At 40.0% G+C, this 19762-nt stretch overlaps 1 protein-coding gene across 4 annotated transcripts in view; it reads right to left on the bottom strand.

Moving 5' to 3' along the window:
• The window catches only part of TBX15 (T-box transcription factor 15), a 134704-nt gene that overhangs the window by 50034 nt on the left and 64908 nt on the right, over positions 1 to 19762 (bottom strand). For all 4 annotated transcript variants that reach the window (XR_008715621.1, XM_055584598.1, XM_055584597.1 and 1 more), the window contains exons 2-5: positions 9648 to 9861; positions 4011 to 4112; positions 1944 to 2115; positions 592 to 759 (exon numbers count right to left, since the gene is read on the bottom strand). Coding sequence is in view for 3 of the 4 variants with exons in the window: in XM_055584597.1 (XP_055440572.1) it covers positions 592 to 759; positions 1944 to 2115; positions 4011 to 4112; positions 9648 to 9861 (656 nt within the window). In the remaining variant the exon portion in view is untranslated. The remainder of the gene's footprint in view (positions 1 to 591; positions 760 to 1943; positions 2116 to 4010; positions 4113 to 9647; positions 9862 to 19762) is intronic.

Below are 19762 nucleotides of genomic sequence, written 5' to 3'. Positions count from 1 at the left end.
TAGGGAGAAATGAGATTAAGAAATGAGTCTTAATCTGCTAAGCTTAGACTATTATAAGTTCTCAATAAATATTAACAATGAATGAATATATTACTGACATCAAATCATACAGATCTTAGGGTGTGGCTGGTGAGCACAAGCCAACTTTGTCTGAAAGTATAAATGGAAGTGGTGAGTCTGACATAGAGTCTGAGAGACTTGATGACTTTGATGTAGCCTGATGGAGGGCTCCCCGGAGAGGATAAAAGGGAAAGAATGAATCAAACCTCAGGAATTTCAAGTGATGAGGAACATTTGCCAGGATGTAGTAGAGATCATGAAACATGGGTACAAGTACAGAGAGACCTGAAAATGACTTAGGTTTGGTCCTCTTGGTCAAAGATCTTGTCTCTGATCTAAATCTAGACTCTGACAGCTGCTACCAGGCATTACCGCCTTGTCATCACCAGGGCTGTCTGCGGGCCACCAGCCTGGTGGCTCTCACTCCAGCATTTCAGTGCCATGGAGAAGGACTAAGCAGTTCTTACAGAAGGATGAATAAACTCCATTAAAGGCAGCTGCAGCAGGCGACTCTCAAAGGCAGCCTCGTACCTGCTGGTTCTGATAGGCTGTGACGGTAGTGAACACTGTCTCAGGAAAGTTGAATGTCTTCACTCCATCCCCAGCAGGGACGGGTTTGGTGGGTGAAAGGTCACTGCTGAAATCCTTGCGAATCACGTGTACTCGAGGCTGGTATTTGTGCATAGAGTGAAGAATGATCTGAAATGAGAAGGGGACACATTACTCCAGGGTTGCCTCTAAGATCCCTACGTCTTTTCTAGTTCTTATGCAAACAAATTACAGGATAAAAGCATTATAGGAAAACACAGATTGGAGGTGAGACGTACAGGAAACTGGAAAGCAGTGTACTTGCCCATGGCTGGAAGGACTAAGTGACTGGAGCATCACATCACACAGAACCCTGTAGCAGAGGATCTCAGTCATAGGTGGTGAGTGCAATGTGTCTTCTTCATTTGGATAAATACTGAGCGAATTGGTTCTGATACCAGTAGACTCCACTCCACTAAAAGGTCTCAGAACCCCTGCTGTGTGACTGCTGTTCCTTCCTGCTTCACATTTTCAGGATGGGCTCCTCTGTCTTTAAATTTTACAAGCCATTATTTGAACTTTGTTATTGATTTTATGGACATTCTCTCATGTTATGGGAGAGCTAAGGGTATATGGGTGTTCTCTCTTCCTCAGAAAGTTACCATTACCCTAAAGATAGGAGCCATGATTTTAGTTTCTTCAGTCTTCATGCATAGCATCCCGTGTGGATTCTGGCATTCAGTGAAAATTCAGTGTGTTAACCGCCAAAATTAAATCAGGGGCACCAATTACACCTGGCCAGCGGACGGGGGAGCCTGGTGGGCTGCCATCTATGGGGTCGCAGAGTCAGACACGACTGAAGTGATTTAGCAGCAGCAGCAGCAGCCTTAAGACCTAGACTTCTCTTATAAATTCATAAATTTCTTGACCAATCAGCCAGAAATGCCCCTACAACAGTTTCTCTGAGTTTATTGCCCTCAGAGGATAATATGAATTATATGGTACGAATAATAAGAATTATTCTACTAAACGATATGATTTATTTCAGCATTTTGAAATGTGTCCTGTGTTTCTGTCTGAATTCTCCTGACTTGACAGTGAGTTCCTGGAGCACAAGAACTCTGTCTGATAAACACAATCTGATATATAACAGACAGTTGCTAAATGTTAGATGTGTAATAAATGTAATTTCACAAGAGGAAAAAAAAAAACTTTCATGCTTGCTTAATTACTTAAAATGACTCAAAATAGCATAGAGATTCTTTTTTACCCATTTGAAACAGCCTGGGACTAGTCAGTTCTAGAGGAAAAAAAGGGAAAGAGGAAGATAGAGGAGATGGGGTTATTTGACTCACATGTCCTTGATCATCCAATTCATTGTTGGTCAGCTTGAGTTTGTCAAAACTGACCACCTGTCTCATCCAAGTATCTCCAGAAGCTAGAGAATCAGGGTGTATATAAACTCTTGGGGGCACGGGGGAATCAGCGTTGCCAGCCACCATCCACTTGGAGCTGTGATACACATATCTGAGACAGAGAGGGAGAGAGGAGAATTCAGAGACAGATGCAGGGGAGGAGCAGAGACCCAGGAAACAATTAGGGACAGGAGGGAGGAGACACAAATGAGGAAAAAATGGAGGAGGGAGGATTAAACAGAGAATACAAAGGAGCAAAAGGGAAGGGTGGATAACCAGGGAAAATGAAATAGAGATGGAAATGGGAAACAAGATGGGTGGGGGAGGGCAGAAAAGTGTTGTGGTTAATGATCAAAGCCGCAGCTCTCACAAGGAAAACATTCTCACAGTTCCTTTTCTTTCTTCTTCCTCTCCTTGCCTTGCACCCCTGTGTGCACACAGGCATCCTGAACCCACGTGTTTAGCTATGGAAAAGGTATTTTACTGCAACCTTTCACCTTTCAAATGCAAACCATATAATCCATTGGCCACTTGCTCGGGGTTTGGTTCCTTATTAAAAACATCTTCCATATTGTCCTATAAAACACAGCCATGTGCAGAGACCCTCCAAGCCTCTCACTTGTTAACCATTTCTTAGCTAAGACTCTGAGTTTTGAAGCATTTTGATGAAAACTTAGTTTTGAACGTCCACATTATTTTCCCACAAAGTCACTGGAATGAGACTAGGTTAATCAAAGAAAACTAACTGGGAAGTCCTGGTGTTTCTGGGAATGGCTGCACTAAGACAGGGGTCTCCATTTTCACTGAAATGAAGGAAGTTTTTAAAGAAAGGAACATCTCCCCTACTAAGTCCAACATCAAGACCACTTTTTTCTTAACCAGCACTCCCTCTAACATACAAGTAATGAACTTCTCTATTCACCTCTAACCTCCAAATTCATGGGCTTAGGGCCAAGTTCTGAAATATCTCAAAAATGAGCCATGACTCACTGATTTGATTGAGAACTCAGGAGATCAATTAAGCCACAACCTGTTTCCGACAAGAACTATGTGTGAGACATGTGGAGACTATGTTGCCTTTTAATGGCTCTGAGGAAGGTTATTTAGCAAACTTGTTCATAATCCATATTAATTACCAATAATTCCCCTAAATGGATATTCTTCTGAGGCCTTACCCAATTCTCCCATTCTTCCCCTCCATCAACAACAGGATAATCCACCATGTATATAATTGAATATACTGTATCAATGCACTTCTCTGACCACTTTTCAAAATAAATCATCTCAGCTCACTTAGTATTTCATAAACCAAATCATTCAATACATTAATCACTTTCAATGTTAACTGAATTAGTTTTAGACTTAAGATCCATTTGATTTTTGCTACCCTGGCATACACTACACAATCCCACTTTAAAAAAAAATTATTTATTTTTGTTTTTTTGGCTGTGCCATGCAGCATGCAGAATCTTAGTTCCCTGACCAGATATGCCCCCTGCAGAGGAAGCTTAGAGTCTGAACCACTGGTCTGCCAGGGAAGCCCCTATATAATATCAGTCTTTATAGAAATGTTAGGAGGATCCAGACCAAACCATTACTGGTTCTGACTCCCTGCCTCTCTCCTGTCTGATGTTCTGCCACAGGCCATTGGCATATCCTCTATCCTTGTTCCCCACTCAGTACATTGTACAGTTCAGTTCAGTTCAGTCGCTCAGTCGTGTCCGACTCCTTGCGACCCCATGAATCGCAGCAGCACACCAGGCCTCCCTGTCCATCACCAACTCCCGGAGTTCACTCAGACTCACGTCCATCGAGTCAGTGATGCCATCCAGCCATCTCATCCTCTGTCGTCCCCTTCTCCTCCTGCCCCCAATCCCTCCCAGCATCAGAGTCTTTTCCAGTGAGTCAGCTCTTTGCAGTGTACTGTTAAAATGTGTCATCTAATGAGTTTACAGAACAGCCTGGGTGCTGGTGATGCCCACAATTCCACATGCCAGTCATCATTACCTGTATCTTTTGTTGTCCACAGGTACAATGTCCATTGCTATGTAGTACTGCTGGTGTGGATCCAGGCCGGTGATTTTCACTCTCATGGCAGGAAACATCCTCCTGTGATGGGAAACAAGGCAGGAAGCTCAGCAATCAGAGGGGAATAAGTAGCAAGAGTAAACACTTGATGAGTCTCTTCTTAAAAGGAAGCACGTCGAAATCCCATATCCTTTAATTCTCAAAGTTGGCTGTTTTTTTTTTCAATTTGAAAATTATCACTATCAAATATCCTGAGGATTTATGCTGCTGAAATAACACCTCTTCTGAACTTAAATTGAACTGTTTGATTATTCATACACTCAAAGATCTTATACCATACCATGCTTTACATTAATCTTTTTTTTTTTTAAACTTTACATAACTGTATTAGTTTTGCCAAATATCAAAATGAATCCACCACAGGTATACATGTGTTCCCCATCCTGAACCCTCCTCCCTCCTCCCTCCCCATTCCATCCCTCTGGGTCGTCCCAGTGCACCAGCCCCAAGCATCCAGTATCGTGCATCGAACCTGGACTGGCAACTCATTTCATACATGATATTTTACATGTTTCAATGCCATTCTCCCAAATCTTCCCACCCTCTCCCTCTCTTTAATGTGAGATAGATGGAGAGACAAGAGATAGATAAAATGCATGTATATACATTCCCTATTAGACTGTAACATTCTTCTTCTCTTTTTTTTGGCTGCACCATGCAGCTTGCAGGATCTTAGTTCCTCAAACAGAGATTGAATTAGGCCACCTGAGTGTTCTTGCCTTGAGAATCCCAGGGACGGGGGAGCCTGGTGGGCTGCCATCTATGGGGTCGCACAGAGTTGGGCACAACTGAAGCGACTTAGCAGCAGCAGCAGCAGTGGAAGCATCTCCTAACCACTGGACAGCCATGGAATTCCCTAAAACATCTTTAAATATACTTACACTTTTATACTTAATACACTTGAATAACTTATATTCTTATTCCCTAAGTAGCTTATCACAGTTAATTGCAGTGATCATGAAATACTTTTCGATTGTCTACTTGAAAACGATCACTCTAAAAATAATATCTCAAGAAAAGAAGAAAAGAAGGAAGGTGCTACCAGTTCTCAAACAAAGGACCACCAACGTTTTTTTTTTTTTTTAACACATAAAACTGTAGAAAAATTTCTGCAAGTTCTCAGGCTGTCAACGTGTGTGTCAGAGGAAGGACCCTGTGGAATAAGAAGCAAATACCAAATGAATTCTAGTGGCCTCTGGGCAATACCTTGTTTCCACCACAATGGCTTGTTAAACTTGCCAAAGCAAGCGAGGTCAGGATATGGCACTTTACAACTACTCTCATAAGTGAAGAGGAGGAGAGGGAGCAGCCCCAAAGAGGTATTGAGTTTCAAGGAGACTAAAATAAAATTTGCCATTCTTCTTTAACCATAAGAAAGAAGAAAAACATCAGGCTATTTTGCATGTCATTCATTTAGGAGCCAGACATAAAAAGTGTTCAGTTTTTTAAAAAATGTGGATTGCCCTGAATGTGCTCTAGGGTACTTGTACACAAAATGCTGCATTAAGTTTAACCATCTGGGGCCAGTTAGTTGAACTGGGCAGAGCACGGTGCTAATGAGGTCAAGGTCACAGGCTTGATCCACATATGGCCTAATTGGCTTTGCTCCATTTCACAGCCATAGACCATACCCTGACCCCAGACAGTCATCTCACAAATGTGCATTGGTTGTTTACATGAGGGGCTTTCTGTGCTAGTCACACACTCTACTACTCATCAAAAATTACTCAGAAAACAAAAGTCCTCTGGTTATAGGTTGGTGACATCATAATCTTGTTTGAGGTTAAAGCACAAGAGTGACCATAGATCTTCAATAGCGATGGTGGCTGTTTCTTAAATATTTGCAAAGAATAATGTCAGTATTACCAATTCTTCTTCTTCACTTTATAACTTTCAGAAGCTTCTATTGGTATTTCAGTTTTAGATTTTCTTTCTCTATTCTTAAAGTTTAATTAGAGTGTCTTCTATTTTAGTATTATGGCAAGCTAATGAAATTTTATTGTGGGCTGCTCATAATGACTAAATCTATCATTCACTGTAGGTGAGGCACTTTGATTCACATTAACTCTTTCCAAAAATTTGGGAGCCTTGGTATATACATGTACATATAGATCATTAATTCCCTTCTTAATAACAGTGACTTATGATTGCCCTGTCTATATAAATGTTTGGAGAACATCTTTCTGGGGGTGGAAAAATCCTCTCTCTTACTACCTGAGATAAGAAAATGTGGTTTCTGTCAGCCAGCAACAGAGAGCTACACTACACTAAAAGAGATGAATTTATTTCCTGATGACTTCAAGAAAAAGGGTCAGATGGTTTTAAATTCAATACCTGTTTTGTCCAAAACATTTATATGACCTTGAGTGGAGATGCTACCTGTCTTTTTCCACTTCTTTAGAACTTAAGTTCTAAAATGAATGAGCTATATGGCTCTGGATAAGTCATTTAAATTCACCATCTATAAAACAAAGGAAAAGAACTAAACAATACTTACAGTGACTCCTGCTTTCAATTCTATGCTGATATTTGAATTCTCTCATTAAAATCTTACCAAAGTTGCTTTTTCTTTTTGTCAGTATTTTAGCACAGAATATCAAGCAACGTCATAACACCCAAGGAAAAATTAATCTTTCATATTCACAAAATGAGATGAGTTTAGTTTTCATTTTATGCCTAAATTTAGGTCAATTTTTTTGACTTCCAAACCCATTAATCCCTACAAACACCTCTGTCCATGGTGCTGACCATGCAGATTCTGTTGGTGCACTCAAAGATTGAGGGTTCTGTAGACTACAGTAGTTCTGAATCAACAAGTTTACAGTTTGGAATGTGAAAAGAAGTAGATGGTGACTAAGGTCTGAGAGGGGAAAAAAGAACAGAGAGGCATACATAACTAATACAATGGAAACTGAAATTAAAACTGAAAAGGACACTACATAGGAAGAAAAATGAAGTGAAAAGGAAAGAATCAATTTCTGGGATGGGGAGGGAATGAAGAAAATTTACAGAAGAGAAAGACTTCTTTGCATGTTTCTCAGTGGTTCCAGAATTACTTGAGCAGAGTTACTGACAATAACATTAATAGCTGAGGCACTTCAACACGGAAGCAACAAGTACAGTTTCTAAACCTAAACAAAGGGATATGAATAAAGAACAAACTGCACGTCTGTGCTCAGAATGCCTGGATATATTCAGGTTGTTGTTGTTTAGTCACTGAGTCATGTCTGACTCTTTTGTGACCCCATGGACTGTAGCCCACCATGGCTACATGGCTCCTCTATCCACGGGGTTTCCCAGGCAAGAATACTGGAATGGGCTGCCATTTTCTTCTCCAAGGGATCTTCCTGACCCAGGGAGTAAACCCACATCTCCTATAAGGGCAGGTGGGTTCTTTAGGCAGGTTCTTTAGCACTGAGCCACCTGGGAAGCCCATATATTCAGACCAAAGTGAATTTGTGAAGGTAGAGATACAGAAAAGAAAACAATGCAGAATAAATCATGAAATGACATCACAGGAGAGTTGTCAAGGAAGTGTTCGAATAAACTGAATTCACTGATGTGTAGGGAACAGGGAATGATATCAGGAACAAATGTGATTAAAATACACAGACATAATGTTAATAGTAGTAAGTATACTGCCCCCCAAAGAAAACTGGAAAATCTGATAGACAATAAAAGTAGTATTTCCCCTCTCACCAAACTAATGCCCTTAACAAACACTAAGAAAAAGAATAAAAATATCTTCCTTGAATTGCTGTTTCTGTCCAAGTCATAATATCTCAAAATGTAGAATGAAACTCACGCAACAAAAAGAGATGGCTTTTGAAAGTAATTCTGAATAAACGGTGAAGTCTTACTGTATAGCACAGGGAACTATATTCAATACCCTGTGATAAACCATAATGGAAAAGAATATTTAAAAGAATGTGTATATATATGTGTGTGTGTGTGTGTGTGAATATACTGAATTACTTTGCTGTACAGCAGAAATTAACACATTGTAAATCAACTATACTTCAGTTTCTAAAAAATAATTCTGAAAGGTATTGTGAAAGTAATTCTCCTTCAATTACTCAAATTGCTCCTCCAAATAAAGTTTTTTTTTAATGACTTTATTCTCTAATAAAACTTAAAGAAGGAAGGGGGTTTACAGGGGAGGATGAAACTGAATAAGACTTCTGGTTCATTTTAAGATCATCTTTTTGTAACATCTTAATGAGAGGTTTCTCTAAATGCATATTCAAGTGAACTGCTGCTGCTGCTGCTAAGTCGCTTCAGTTGTGTCTGACTCTGTGCGACCCCATAGACGGCAGCCCACCAGGCTCCCCCATCTCTGGGATTCTCCAGGCAAGAACACTGGAGTGGGTTGCCATTGCATGAAAGTGAAAAGGGAAAGTGAAGTCGCTCAGTCGTGTCCGACTCTTCGAGACCCCATGGACTGCAGCCCACCAGGCTCCTCCATCCATGGGATTTTCCAGGCAAGAGTACTGGAGTGGGGTGCCTAGACCCAGTCAAAGCATGCTTTTGCTTTAAATGTCCATGGTTTACGATCAGTGAGATGAGTCTTTTTGGTCTCTGTGATGTGAGACTACGTCGATTGACTCTGTAAATATGAAACCACTATAACTGTTTTAATTTCAATGAACTATTCTTATACACTAAAAAATTCAGTACAGATTTATTTTCATTTGAATTCAAAGGGCAGAACAGACATAAATACTTAAGACAATTGTTTTGGTGCCAAACAGATTTGTGTAGAATTCTGAGCTGTCCTTTACTACCTGTGTGGCCTTAGTCAAGTTAATTAACCTCTTCCAGCTTTTGCATCCTCATCTATATATGGGATTATCATATCCTCCCTCAAAGGACTCCTGTGAAGTTTAAATAATGTAATACATGTTGAATATCTAGCACAAAACAGATACCTAACTCTGAACATATGTAAAGATACCAATAAAGAAGTAGCTTAATTAACGGGGTTTATTTCAAGAAATGCTGTGTTTTTAAAACTTTTATCATCCTACATAAATTGTTTTGAAAGAGTTTTCAGTAGGTCCCATTAAAGTGATAATTTAAAGCCAACAGTAAAACACAATGAATCAATCAGCAGAGTTCCAAAAATGCACTCACCAAGCCCAAATTTTACCAAAAACAAAATTCTTACAAAAATATCTGGCTGATTTAAATGCCTTAGAAGATGCAAGCTTTTTCTCTTGAAAACACTGGTTGATGAAGTAACACTAGCTTTGGAGATCTATTGTTTGACTGTTAAGTACCATGGATCTCTAGTACTGGCTGGAACACATTTGCAAGCAGAAAATGTTTGTGAGGGTAGAGGTGATTTAGGTTTGAGTGATTCTTGGAGGAAAATAGCAAAATCCAATAGACACAAAAAAAGCATTTTATTAAGATATCCAGATGCTGAAAAGTGAATGGGAGTGGCTTTGGCTTCACCAAGGCCACCTACCGCAAATAAATAGAAAGAAAAATGTAACAGCTCCTAAGTTTGTTCTCCTGGTCTTCGAATCTGGCTATTAAAGGAATTGTCCTCACCTGCCTGCTTTGGTGATAATCATCTCAGTTCCAATGTCATGGAACCTCTTCCAGAGGTCAGCACATTGTAGCTCCACCTGAATCTCTTCCATGGAAGACATGGCGGCAGGCACAGGGCCTGCAGCACCAGGGCCCAGGTCAGCGTGAGTGTCAAAGGAGCAGGAAGTCCGCTCAGTGAGCACCTCGGAGTCGGAACCTGTGCTCTGCTCGGAATCTGCAAAATAAATAATTGAGCCTTAGGTGAGAAACTGCTGACTCCCCCCATGCCCCTGGCCTCAGAAAGATGGAGGCAAGGTGGGGGGCACGATGGGGTGGGGAGAGGGGTAACAAAAGGAGGCTTAAAGCTGGGAAGCTTCAGTGCACAGTACTCAGGGTATTTTTTGTGTGCGTGGTTTGTTTTTGTGATTTACGATCTTCTTTCGGGTTTCATGTTTCCAACATGACATCTGGCATTTTAGTAAGTTCTAGCAACAGCTGAAGAAAATTGGTCCACAATAGGCAATAGAAAGAGTGTGAATGTCACCATGTTGAAGGGAATAAAACCAAACTGGGGCAACAAAATAAACAAAGGCCAAATTTTAAGAAAGAATCATCATCACAGACTCCAGCTGCAAACCCAGATTAGACTTTTCAACTTCGGGGAAAAGATTCCATGCTAACAGCAATGTATTCTTTAATTCCATACCACACAGTATCACTGTCCATCAGTCAGTTACTTTTAAACACAGCAACTTTTCCTCCATTTATATATCCTGGTCATCACAAGTAATGAAAAGCTGTTAGGGATCTTCAGAAACACCTTGTTGTATATTTGAGTAAATGGCTTTCCCTAAAGCCCAATCAGGCCATTTTGGATTAAAAAAAAAAAAAAAAAAAAACAGTCTGTTGTGAGGCAAGGATGTAAGCATATGGAAAAGGTTACCCCAAGAAGGCAGTTAAAACAAAGGGAATAAATGAGTTTAGGAGACACCTTGATTGGTTTCTAAAGTATGGGTAGAGGGGAGGGCTGATGCAAACAGGAAGGTAGGATTGAGAACAACCAAATAAAAAGCTGGCATGCTGGGCCAGATGGTCCTTTCCTCCTGCGTCTTCTATTCTCAAAGAAGAGGTCGGGTTGGGGGTGGGGGAGTAGGGAGGATGCAGACCAAAGAGAATGCTAGAGGCAGATCTGTAATTTCTCAGAATTTACTTTTAGAAGAATTGTATCTCCTAATATTTTCCAAACTTGGAGTAGCTAGTAGTTTATGTCAAATGATACTGCAAACCAAGCCTAAGAACCTATTTCTTCCACTCACCCTTAACATCTAGGATTCTGATTTCTACCCCCTAATTAAATACATACATAAAGAAAGGTTAAAAACAACAATGTCTTACTCTGACAACTGGCTTTTCAATGCTGTCAAAGGTCAGGACCTCTGGGCACCAGTCCTTGACATTAACATGACGGAAGAAGGCCGGGACACAATGCCAGACCATCTCGCGGCCATCCTCACTAACTGGAGCAGGTTTCCAGGCCTGTGAACAACGCCTCTCACGACACCTTTAATTTTCTTTCCTTCCAGTCCTAAAGTGTTCCTCTCTCAAGCCCAGGCAGCATTTCTAGCAAGAATCTATCACAGCTTTGCAAGCCCATGGGAAGCCAAGTGTCGTTTTTCTCCATCCTCCCCAATTCCTCACCCTCACTGCTGAAGACATTCAACACACCGCAGAACTGAACCAAGCTCCCAAACAACAGGGAAGCCTCTGCCCATAATCTTTAGTTTATCCACAATCACTGATCCAGTCATCATCTTCATCAAAAACATTAAAAAGTTGTATAGCCAGATTTTCCATGTCTAAGCATATCATTTTATACCTTGGACTAAACAGAAGCTAATGTTGGTCTCTTCCAAGTATAGAAAAACAGAGCTACTCATCTAAGGTGAGAGCTGTAGTTGAGCGACAAATCTCTATCCCAGCCTGATTCAGTCTGCCTTTCAGCAGAGCCATGACATCATCACACACACTCCAAACAATAGTAATCCAACCCCCTGAGGTCTGGATTCCCAAATCCCATTTTGTTTCTGTGATACGCCAAGAGCTCCTTGCTTATCACTAAAACTGTGACTTTTTCAAGATCTTCTCAAAGCAAGATTTTTAAAAAACAGTCTTGTCCTACTTTTGGGAGCAAAGTACTATGAAATCTCCCTATCATAGCATGCTATGATTGTGAAACAATTGGAAATAAACAACCTAAGTAGAGCCCAGCAAACATTTTTGACACATGATTTCTCTAGCATGTGTTTAGGAAGGAGGAAACAAACGAAAGATACTGCTGCACTAAGTGATCAATTTCTAAAGGTAGCCAAATTGAGGTAGGGATTAGAATGGGAATGGTGGCTGCAGAGTAAGGAAGTAAAAGTCTCTGCTCTTAACTCCCTTCATCATCTGGAATAAAATAGGTATTCAGAATGTAACATTAAATGGACTAATGAATAATCCTGGGCAAATTATTTAGCCACATTGGACCTATTTCTTCATAGTACAATTAGAAGGACTGAACTGAGAACTTTCATAATCTCTTCTACCTCTAGTGGTTTGAAGAATGTAAGAATCCTTCTTAATGCAACTTTCAGGATTAACCCAAGCTACCTCAATTAGAAGCATCATTTTTTTTAAATTCTACTTCAGAACTTCAGGAAAAAGTCCAAAACACATGTAAATAAGTCAAAAGAGATAAGCTTTTTTAAAGATCATTATACAAATTGCTTAATTGGGACTTTAGTTCTAAGTACTCAGTGGCCAACTATTTCCAATAGATTGTTAGCTGTTCAATGTTTGTTTGTTTTTTTAGATAAAACACTAAAACCATGATTCATGAAAGAAAAATTTGATAAGTTGGACTTGAAAAAAAATTGCAGAAGCATCAAATTATAAACTGTCTGGGCAAGATAATGAAAAGAGGAAAAGACTGAGGATCCAAATTCACATTATCATAGGAGTTGAAGAATTGAGTATTCTGTTTATAGTTTCAATCAAATCCATCAATAAGCACCTATCAGCATGTGGCCCTATACAAGGTACCATGTAGATAATTTGAAACAGAATCCAGACCTTGAGAAATTTCCCAGTTAGTGTTGATTAATTACGTGTTTATTGAGTGCTTATTATGTGCCCGGCACTGTGCTAGATTCTGGAAAATAGTGAAGTATACAATGGATCTCTTTACAGAACAAGTAGAAACTGGAAATGTTCATAAATAATCAGAGACCGAGATAAATACTACCATGCAGTTCTCCATACCATTACATATTTTTCTGTATGTCACATAGGAATTCAGGGAAGAAAGAGATCTAAGAAGGCTGGAACATTCCATGGTTACTAAGAAAGGAATGGACAAGATGTGGAGGCAGAGGCACTATTTTCCCATGAAGAGGATTTTCAGAAACAGTTGTTTTCCTGGAAATACTCTGTGCTCCTGAAGTCTCACTCCCTCACAAAATAAAGCCCAAATGACTTCTACATACAGAATGCAGGTACCAGCTCACATTTTCAATCACACAAACGCAGCATGTAATTTTCTATCCTTGGTTGTTTAACTGTCACAGGTTGGAAACAAAATTAATATTATAGCTTATATAGTTTGTTTTTTCATAAAGGAACATGTATGTTTTATTATAGAAACTATAGATGATCAAAAAGAAAGAAAAAAACAAATCACTTTTAATCTCATCATGTAGAAATAAACACTTTTGTGAGTGTAGCATTCTCGGGTATTTTCTGCAACTTTTATTTACCAACTTCATCTTTCTAAAAGATTAATTTACATTTATAGATATTAACTGACACATAACCTAATGTTAGTTTCACATGTACAACATAAAGATTCAATGTATGTATATACTGTGAAATAATCATCACAATAGATCTAGTTAACATCCTTCACCACACCTAGTGATCTTTGTGTGTGCAATCAGTGTTTTTAAAATCTCTCTTCCTAGCAGGTTCAAATATACAGTACAATATTATTAATTATAGTCACCATGCTGTACACTATATCCTCAGGACATATCTATTTTCATAACTAGAAATTTGCACCTTCTGACCATTTTACCAATTTCACCTCCCCTCCAGCTCCTGACTCTGGTAACCAACCAATTTGTTCTTTATAGCTAAGAGTTTGGGAGAAGGAAATGGCAACCCACCCACTCCAGTACTCTTGCCTGGAGAATCCCATGGATGGAGGAGCCTGGTAGGCAACAGTCCACGGGGTCACAAAGAGTCGGACACAACTGAGCGACTTCACTTTCACTTACATGCATTGGAGAAGGAAATGGCAACCCACTCCAGTGTTCTTGCCTGGAGAATCCCAGGGACAGGGGAGCCTGGTGGGCTGCCGTCTATGGGGTTGCACAGAGTCGGACACGACTGAAGCGACTTAGCAGCAGCAGCAACTAAGAGTTTAGGGTTTTTTGTTTGTTTTGTGCTTTTTGCTTTTTAGATTCCACACATAAATGAGATCATGCAATATCTACCTTTCTCTATTTGATTTATCTCACTTAACATAATGCCCTCAAGATCCATCTGTGGTGCTGTAACATAATAACAGTTATTAAAAATTACATTTTCAGTTATTAAAAATATCAACAGAGCTTTCCTTTTTATGTCTGAATAATATTCAATTGTGTGTGTGTGTGTGTGTGTGTGTATATATATATATATCAATCACTGATTCTATATAGTTGGTTTTTAACTCCTAGAGCAGTGAGGGCTACCTGTGACATTAACTACTCTACAGTACCCTTAGAATAGTCATCTCAGAGTCCAGATCAACAGTCGAGGTAAAAATAAAATTTATTCCTTTGTAAAGTACATTTCCAAATCATAGTTACATAAAATATTTAGGCTAGCCAGATAAATTATTTCATCTGCTAATCAGAATGTACACTCAAGTTACCTAAGTGCATAGTGAGTACGTTATTTCAATTAAGTCAGGTCCTCCATTCAGAAATATAATGTCTTTTGAAGATCAGAAAATACTTCTGTGTTTTCAAGGTTCTTTCATTCTTGGCAATTTATGACTTCCTGCCTTCAAAAAATAACCATTAGGAACTCATTTGAATGACCTGGATAGATGTTTTGGCTATCAGATGTCTCTTGTGAACAATATTGTAATGAGGGAAGTTTTAGGAAGTCAGGAACATAAATGAAAAGTTACACATAACTAAGGAAGTTAAAAGAGAAAACTTTGGGAACCTGCACTAAGCTAGTTACAAGTCACTGGAGAACAGCATGTGACTCAGAGTCAAACCAACATATCTATTGCTTTCCAAAAGAGAATCTAACCATCAGTTCATAGGGTCACTCATTTTCTATCTCTGACCTATTTTGTATAGACAAGCTGGATACTGTAACACTAAGTTCTCAGAGAAAGCTCAATTTAGCTTAGAGAGATTCCAGTTCTCAATTGATGCAAAACATAGCAATAATAGTTTCTTTCTAATAGTTTCTAATAGATAGTATTAATATACTATCTAATATATGGCATATTATGTTTATGTCAATTTTGTGGATGAGGAAATTAAGAAAAACTAAAAACAACATGGCCTATGAAGTTGGTCTTCGGCTTCCTGAATCAATGATCAGGTCTCCCCAAGATCATACTACATTCATCCTTGGCCAAAGCAGTCAGCAATTCTGTAACACCCTTCAACTGTTTGGCTGGCCATCCTTACAACTGAAATGGCTTAAATGTTTGATCTCGGCCAAATCACATAACTGGGCTTCCCTGGTGGCTCAGTGGTAAAGAATCTGCCTGCCAATGCAGGAGACACAAGTTCGATCCCTGGGTCAGGAAGATCCCTTGGAGAAGGAAATGGCAACCCACTGTAGTATTCTTGCCTGGAAAATCCCATGGACAGAGGAGCCTGGAGGGCTACAGTCCATGGGAAGGCAAAAGAATTAGACATAACTTAGCAACTGAATAACAACAAGAAGTCACATAACTATTCTGGCCCCTATTTTCCTTAATCTTTATAGCACAGCACATGAGCATATAATTAGGGATACTATAAAGTCCCCTTTAAGTTTAATGTTTAATAAAGGATTTGTAGTACAGCTTAAAGAACACCAAGTCTAACAGCAGCAACCCAACCATGATAAACTGATTCAGTTGACATGTATAGGAAAAGCCTGTATTATGTGTTCTTTGACTTAATTTCAAAATTAGATATTATGAAAACATATTTCATGAGCTTCCCTGGTGGCTCAGCAGTAAAGAACCCGCTTGCAAGTCAGAAGGCGTGAGTTCAATCCCTGGGTCGGGAAGATCCTCTGGAGGAGGGCATGGCAACCCACTCCAGTATTCTTGCCTGGAGAATTCCATGGACAGAGAAGCCTGGTGGGCTACAGTCCATAGAGTGGCAAAGAGTCAGACATGACTGAAGCGACTTAGCATGCACACACTGACCAAACATATATCAGAGTCTGCCAGGTGAATTTCATCTCCACTTCACTAATAATTTTAAGTAATCATTTATTACTACAGTTAACAGGGCATATTTACTTTTGGGGCTTGAAAAACCAAGAGTAGGGTCTTGTAAAGCCACCTCATTTTGCAGTACCTCAGTTTCCTTATCTTTACTATCTCCTTATTTTACTATTAGAGTCAAGGGAAAGATACCTTCCTTCTCAAAAACTACATTTATATCTTTATGATAAAAACAGAATCTAATGTTATCAGCAGAATAACTTTGGACAGTGAGATAAATATAAGCTCATAAGAACTGTCCCAACCAAAGAATTAATGCGTGCATACTAAGTCACTTCAGTTGTACCTGACTCTGCAACTCTGTGGACTGTAGCTCGTCAGGCTCCTCTGTCCATCAGATTCTCCAGGCAAGAATATTGGAGTGGGGTGCCATGCCCTCCTCCAGAAGATCTTCCCAACTGAAGGACTGAACCTACATCTCTTACGTCTCCTGCATTGGCAGAAGATTCTTTACCACTAGCGCCACCAGGGAAGCCCAAAGAGTTAGTAGTCAACATATATTGAGCACTTACTGGCATTCTGCTAAGACTTTACACACATATCATCAGTTAACAAAACTCTAAGAGTTACTAGTATTCTCTCCATTTCAAATACTATTGATAGCCTAATTCAGATTACATCAGTTCTACCTCCTAAGGATTGCAGGCATATTAAACTACATTTACTGTCAGTTTTATTCCACCAAACATTTCTGCTTTGTATAGATCAGGTTGTATATGAATGTGCCAAGACAGATAAAACCAGTTCTTGCTCTGAGGGAGCTCACAATGATAGGAAGGACACAGAACCTGTTAAAGACAGTGATCTTTGATAGGTGCTCTGACAAATGTAGGAGCAAAGCGCTAGTGGAAGCTCTGAAGAGCAAACAAGCCAATGAATGAGAGGATCAGAAATTTCATGAGGTGAAATTTAAGAGTGGGCTTGAAATCTCTATGAGCTTTATATGCGTTCAATATGAGCAAGCAAAGAAATTATGCAGACAGAATCTCAGGTAGTGAGAATAGCATTAGGAACTTGTCATTTTTAGAAAATTACAAGCACACTGATACAGCAAGAGCTTAAAATACATAAGGGAAGAGGGAAAGTGAGATAAACTGGAAAAATCAGGTTCAACTCAACTAGACAATGACTTACTGGTACATAATAAATGTACCAATTACTCTTCTATCAATAAATTCTTGAGACATCATTGGAGAAAAAACAAAAAACCCTGGCTTCATGGAGTTTATATTTTAGGAGGAATGTGTGTGTGACATAATATGGAGTTTAGACTTTATTTTGTTTATACCAAAGTTTTCTTTTAAATGAAAGTGAAAATAGCTTGGTGTTCCCTTCTAGACTATGAATTCCATAAACTGAGCTTCACACTTTGCTACATCTCCTGAATGAATGATACATGATAGCCTGGTTTCAGTGTGGAAGACTGGTGGTAGAAGCCTACTCTAGAGGCAGATAGGAGATGCTGAATTTTCTGAGATTAGATGGACAGTCACTTCCATGAGACTGGACTTCAGGTGTCATATTTTAAGCCAAGGTAAAAAGTAGTTTGAGACAAAAGAGAAAGACCCAACCCAGATGATAATCAAACAATCGTTCTTGGTTTTGTTTCTGCCAATAACTGGGACTTGCCTATATTGAGCAGTACCCTCTATCAGATGCTGCTAGAGCGTCCACTCCTTGATCTACATCTTAAGTCCCAAAGTCTCTGAAACCAATACCCCCCCAGTCATCTCAGGGCCCCCATTCATACCACTGCAGACATCAGAAGCTTATAACCCAGGCAGCACTCCCTGTACCTGGCTTAAGTAATTCCTATTTCCAGAAGACCTCTACAGTGGAAATTGGTCCTGGGACATCAGATTTTATCAGGTAGCTTAGCAAAATCTGGTGATGAAACTTTTTATAGAGTAATTCTAAATACAGCAGAGGCAGAACATTTGGCACGGACCTGAGTGCGGACTGAGCCCAAATTTGATACCCCTTCCAGAGCTTCAAGGGAATGAACTATAACCCAGGTTGGATTAAACTAAAATTATGATGATAGCAAACACTCAAATGAGCCTGTTAGATGACTTTAGTAATGGAATGAAGTCTCTGAGCCCTCCATGCCATCCAAGTTTTATTTGGGAAAAGGGTGGGGGGGGGGGGGGCGGTAACCTGAAGCCTGCAATTCCCATGCCAATAATCCAATTAAGGAGACTGAGAGCACATATCCTTCAGCTGCCTAAAGCACTCTGCACCTGACAACCAGCACCTCTCTCACTGACAAGCAGACCACAGGCAAGGACCCAATGTCATCCCTGCGATCTAAGCCTTTTAAAGAGGCTTTGCAAAGAAGTGGCAGCAGTCATTTTTATATCTGTTTCTTGTTGATCAGACAAAGGCTCAATGTCACCAAAGGTTCAGCCTCTAGTGCTCCAGCTGCTTTAAAGGTGGAAGCAAACAAAAGAAGAGAAATAGCAGGCACTACACTAAACAGTTGGTATACATTTATATGTAAGCCTCATGCAATTTTCACAGAAAATCCTACGGAATAAGCACTACTGCTGCCATTTTATAAGTGAGGAAACTGAGGTTTGGCAGGATGAAGAAGCTTTTCTCACGTTATATGACTAGCAGGGGTCAGAGTGGGATTTGACACTGCAGGCAATGCTCTTTCCACTATCGACCATTGCCCAGTTTTTAGAGCTAGTCCTGCAAAGTTGTGAGCTTCCCACTCTGAAGTGGGAAACACAGAGCTAATGTTCAGGCTGCTGGGTGAGAAGATAGCTCTGCTGCTGCTGCTGCTAAGTCACTTCAGTCGTGTCCGACTCTGCGCGACCCCATGGACTGCAGCCCATCAGGCGCCACCATCCCTGGGATTCTCCAGGCAAGAACACTGGAGTGGGTTGCCATTTCCTTCTCCAGTGCATGAAAGTGAAAAGTGAAACTGAAGTCGCTCAGTCGTGTCCAACTCTTCGCGACCCCATGGACTGCAGCCCACCAGGCTCCTCCGTCCATGGGATTTTCCAGGTAAGAGTACTGGAGTGGGGTGCCATTGCCTTCTCTGGAAGATAGCTCTACGGAAGCTAAAACATCCTTAGAAAAGAGAAAATTCAAACCAAGTTCAGATGGGAATTTTCCTTTCTCAGTCAGAGGGCAGTTATGTTCAGGAATATTTTAGGTCTCTTCACCAACTTAACATTATTTAACACATAAATACAAATGTAAAAGGCCCTTTTTGTTGTATTTCACCTCCTGTTTCCAGCCGTCGCTGGGTAAAAGATCCAAATGTGACAGATCACTAAAGATCACTCTTACGCTTTAGCTGAGAAATTAAGTAAAATAACATTAGAAGATACTTGGATTGGAAAATGTTTGGACTTTGTGAAATGTGAAATGACAGCATGGAAAGACAAGAAAACACAGCTGAAGTAGTTCCTATTTGTGCATAATTTGGTTTATTTAGGCTGAGGTCAGAGTTCAGGGCACAAAAGCTTTTGATAGTCTTAAATGTATACCTATATTTAAGGAGCGGAGAAGGCAATGGCACCCCACTCCAGTACTCTTGCCTGGAAAATCCCATGGATGGAGGAGCCTGGTGGGC

The sequence above is a fragment of the Bubalus kerabau genome, chromosome 6 (assembly GCF_029407905.1).
Source record: "Bubalus kerabau isolate K-KA32 ecotype Philippines breed swamp buffalo chromosome 6, PCC_UOA_SB_1v2, whole genome shotgun sequence".
NCBI classification, from domain to species: domain Eukaryota; kingdom Metazoa; phylum Chordata; class Mammalia; order Artiodactyla; family Bovidae; genus Bubalus; species Bubalus kerabau.
Note: the sequence above shows the minus strand (reverse complement) of the source record. Positions and strands in the feature narration are given on the sequence as shown.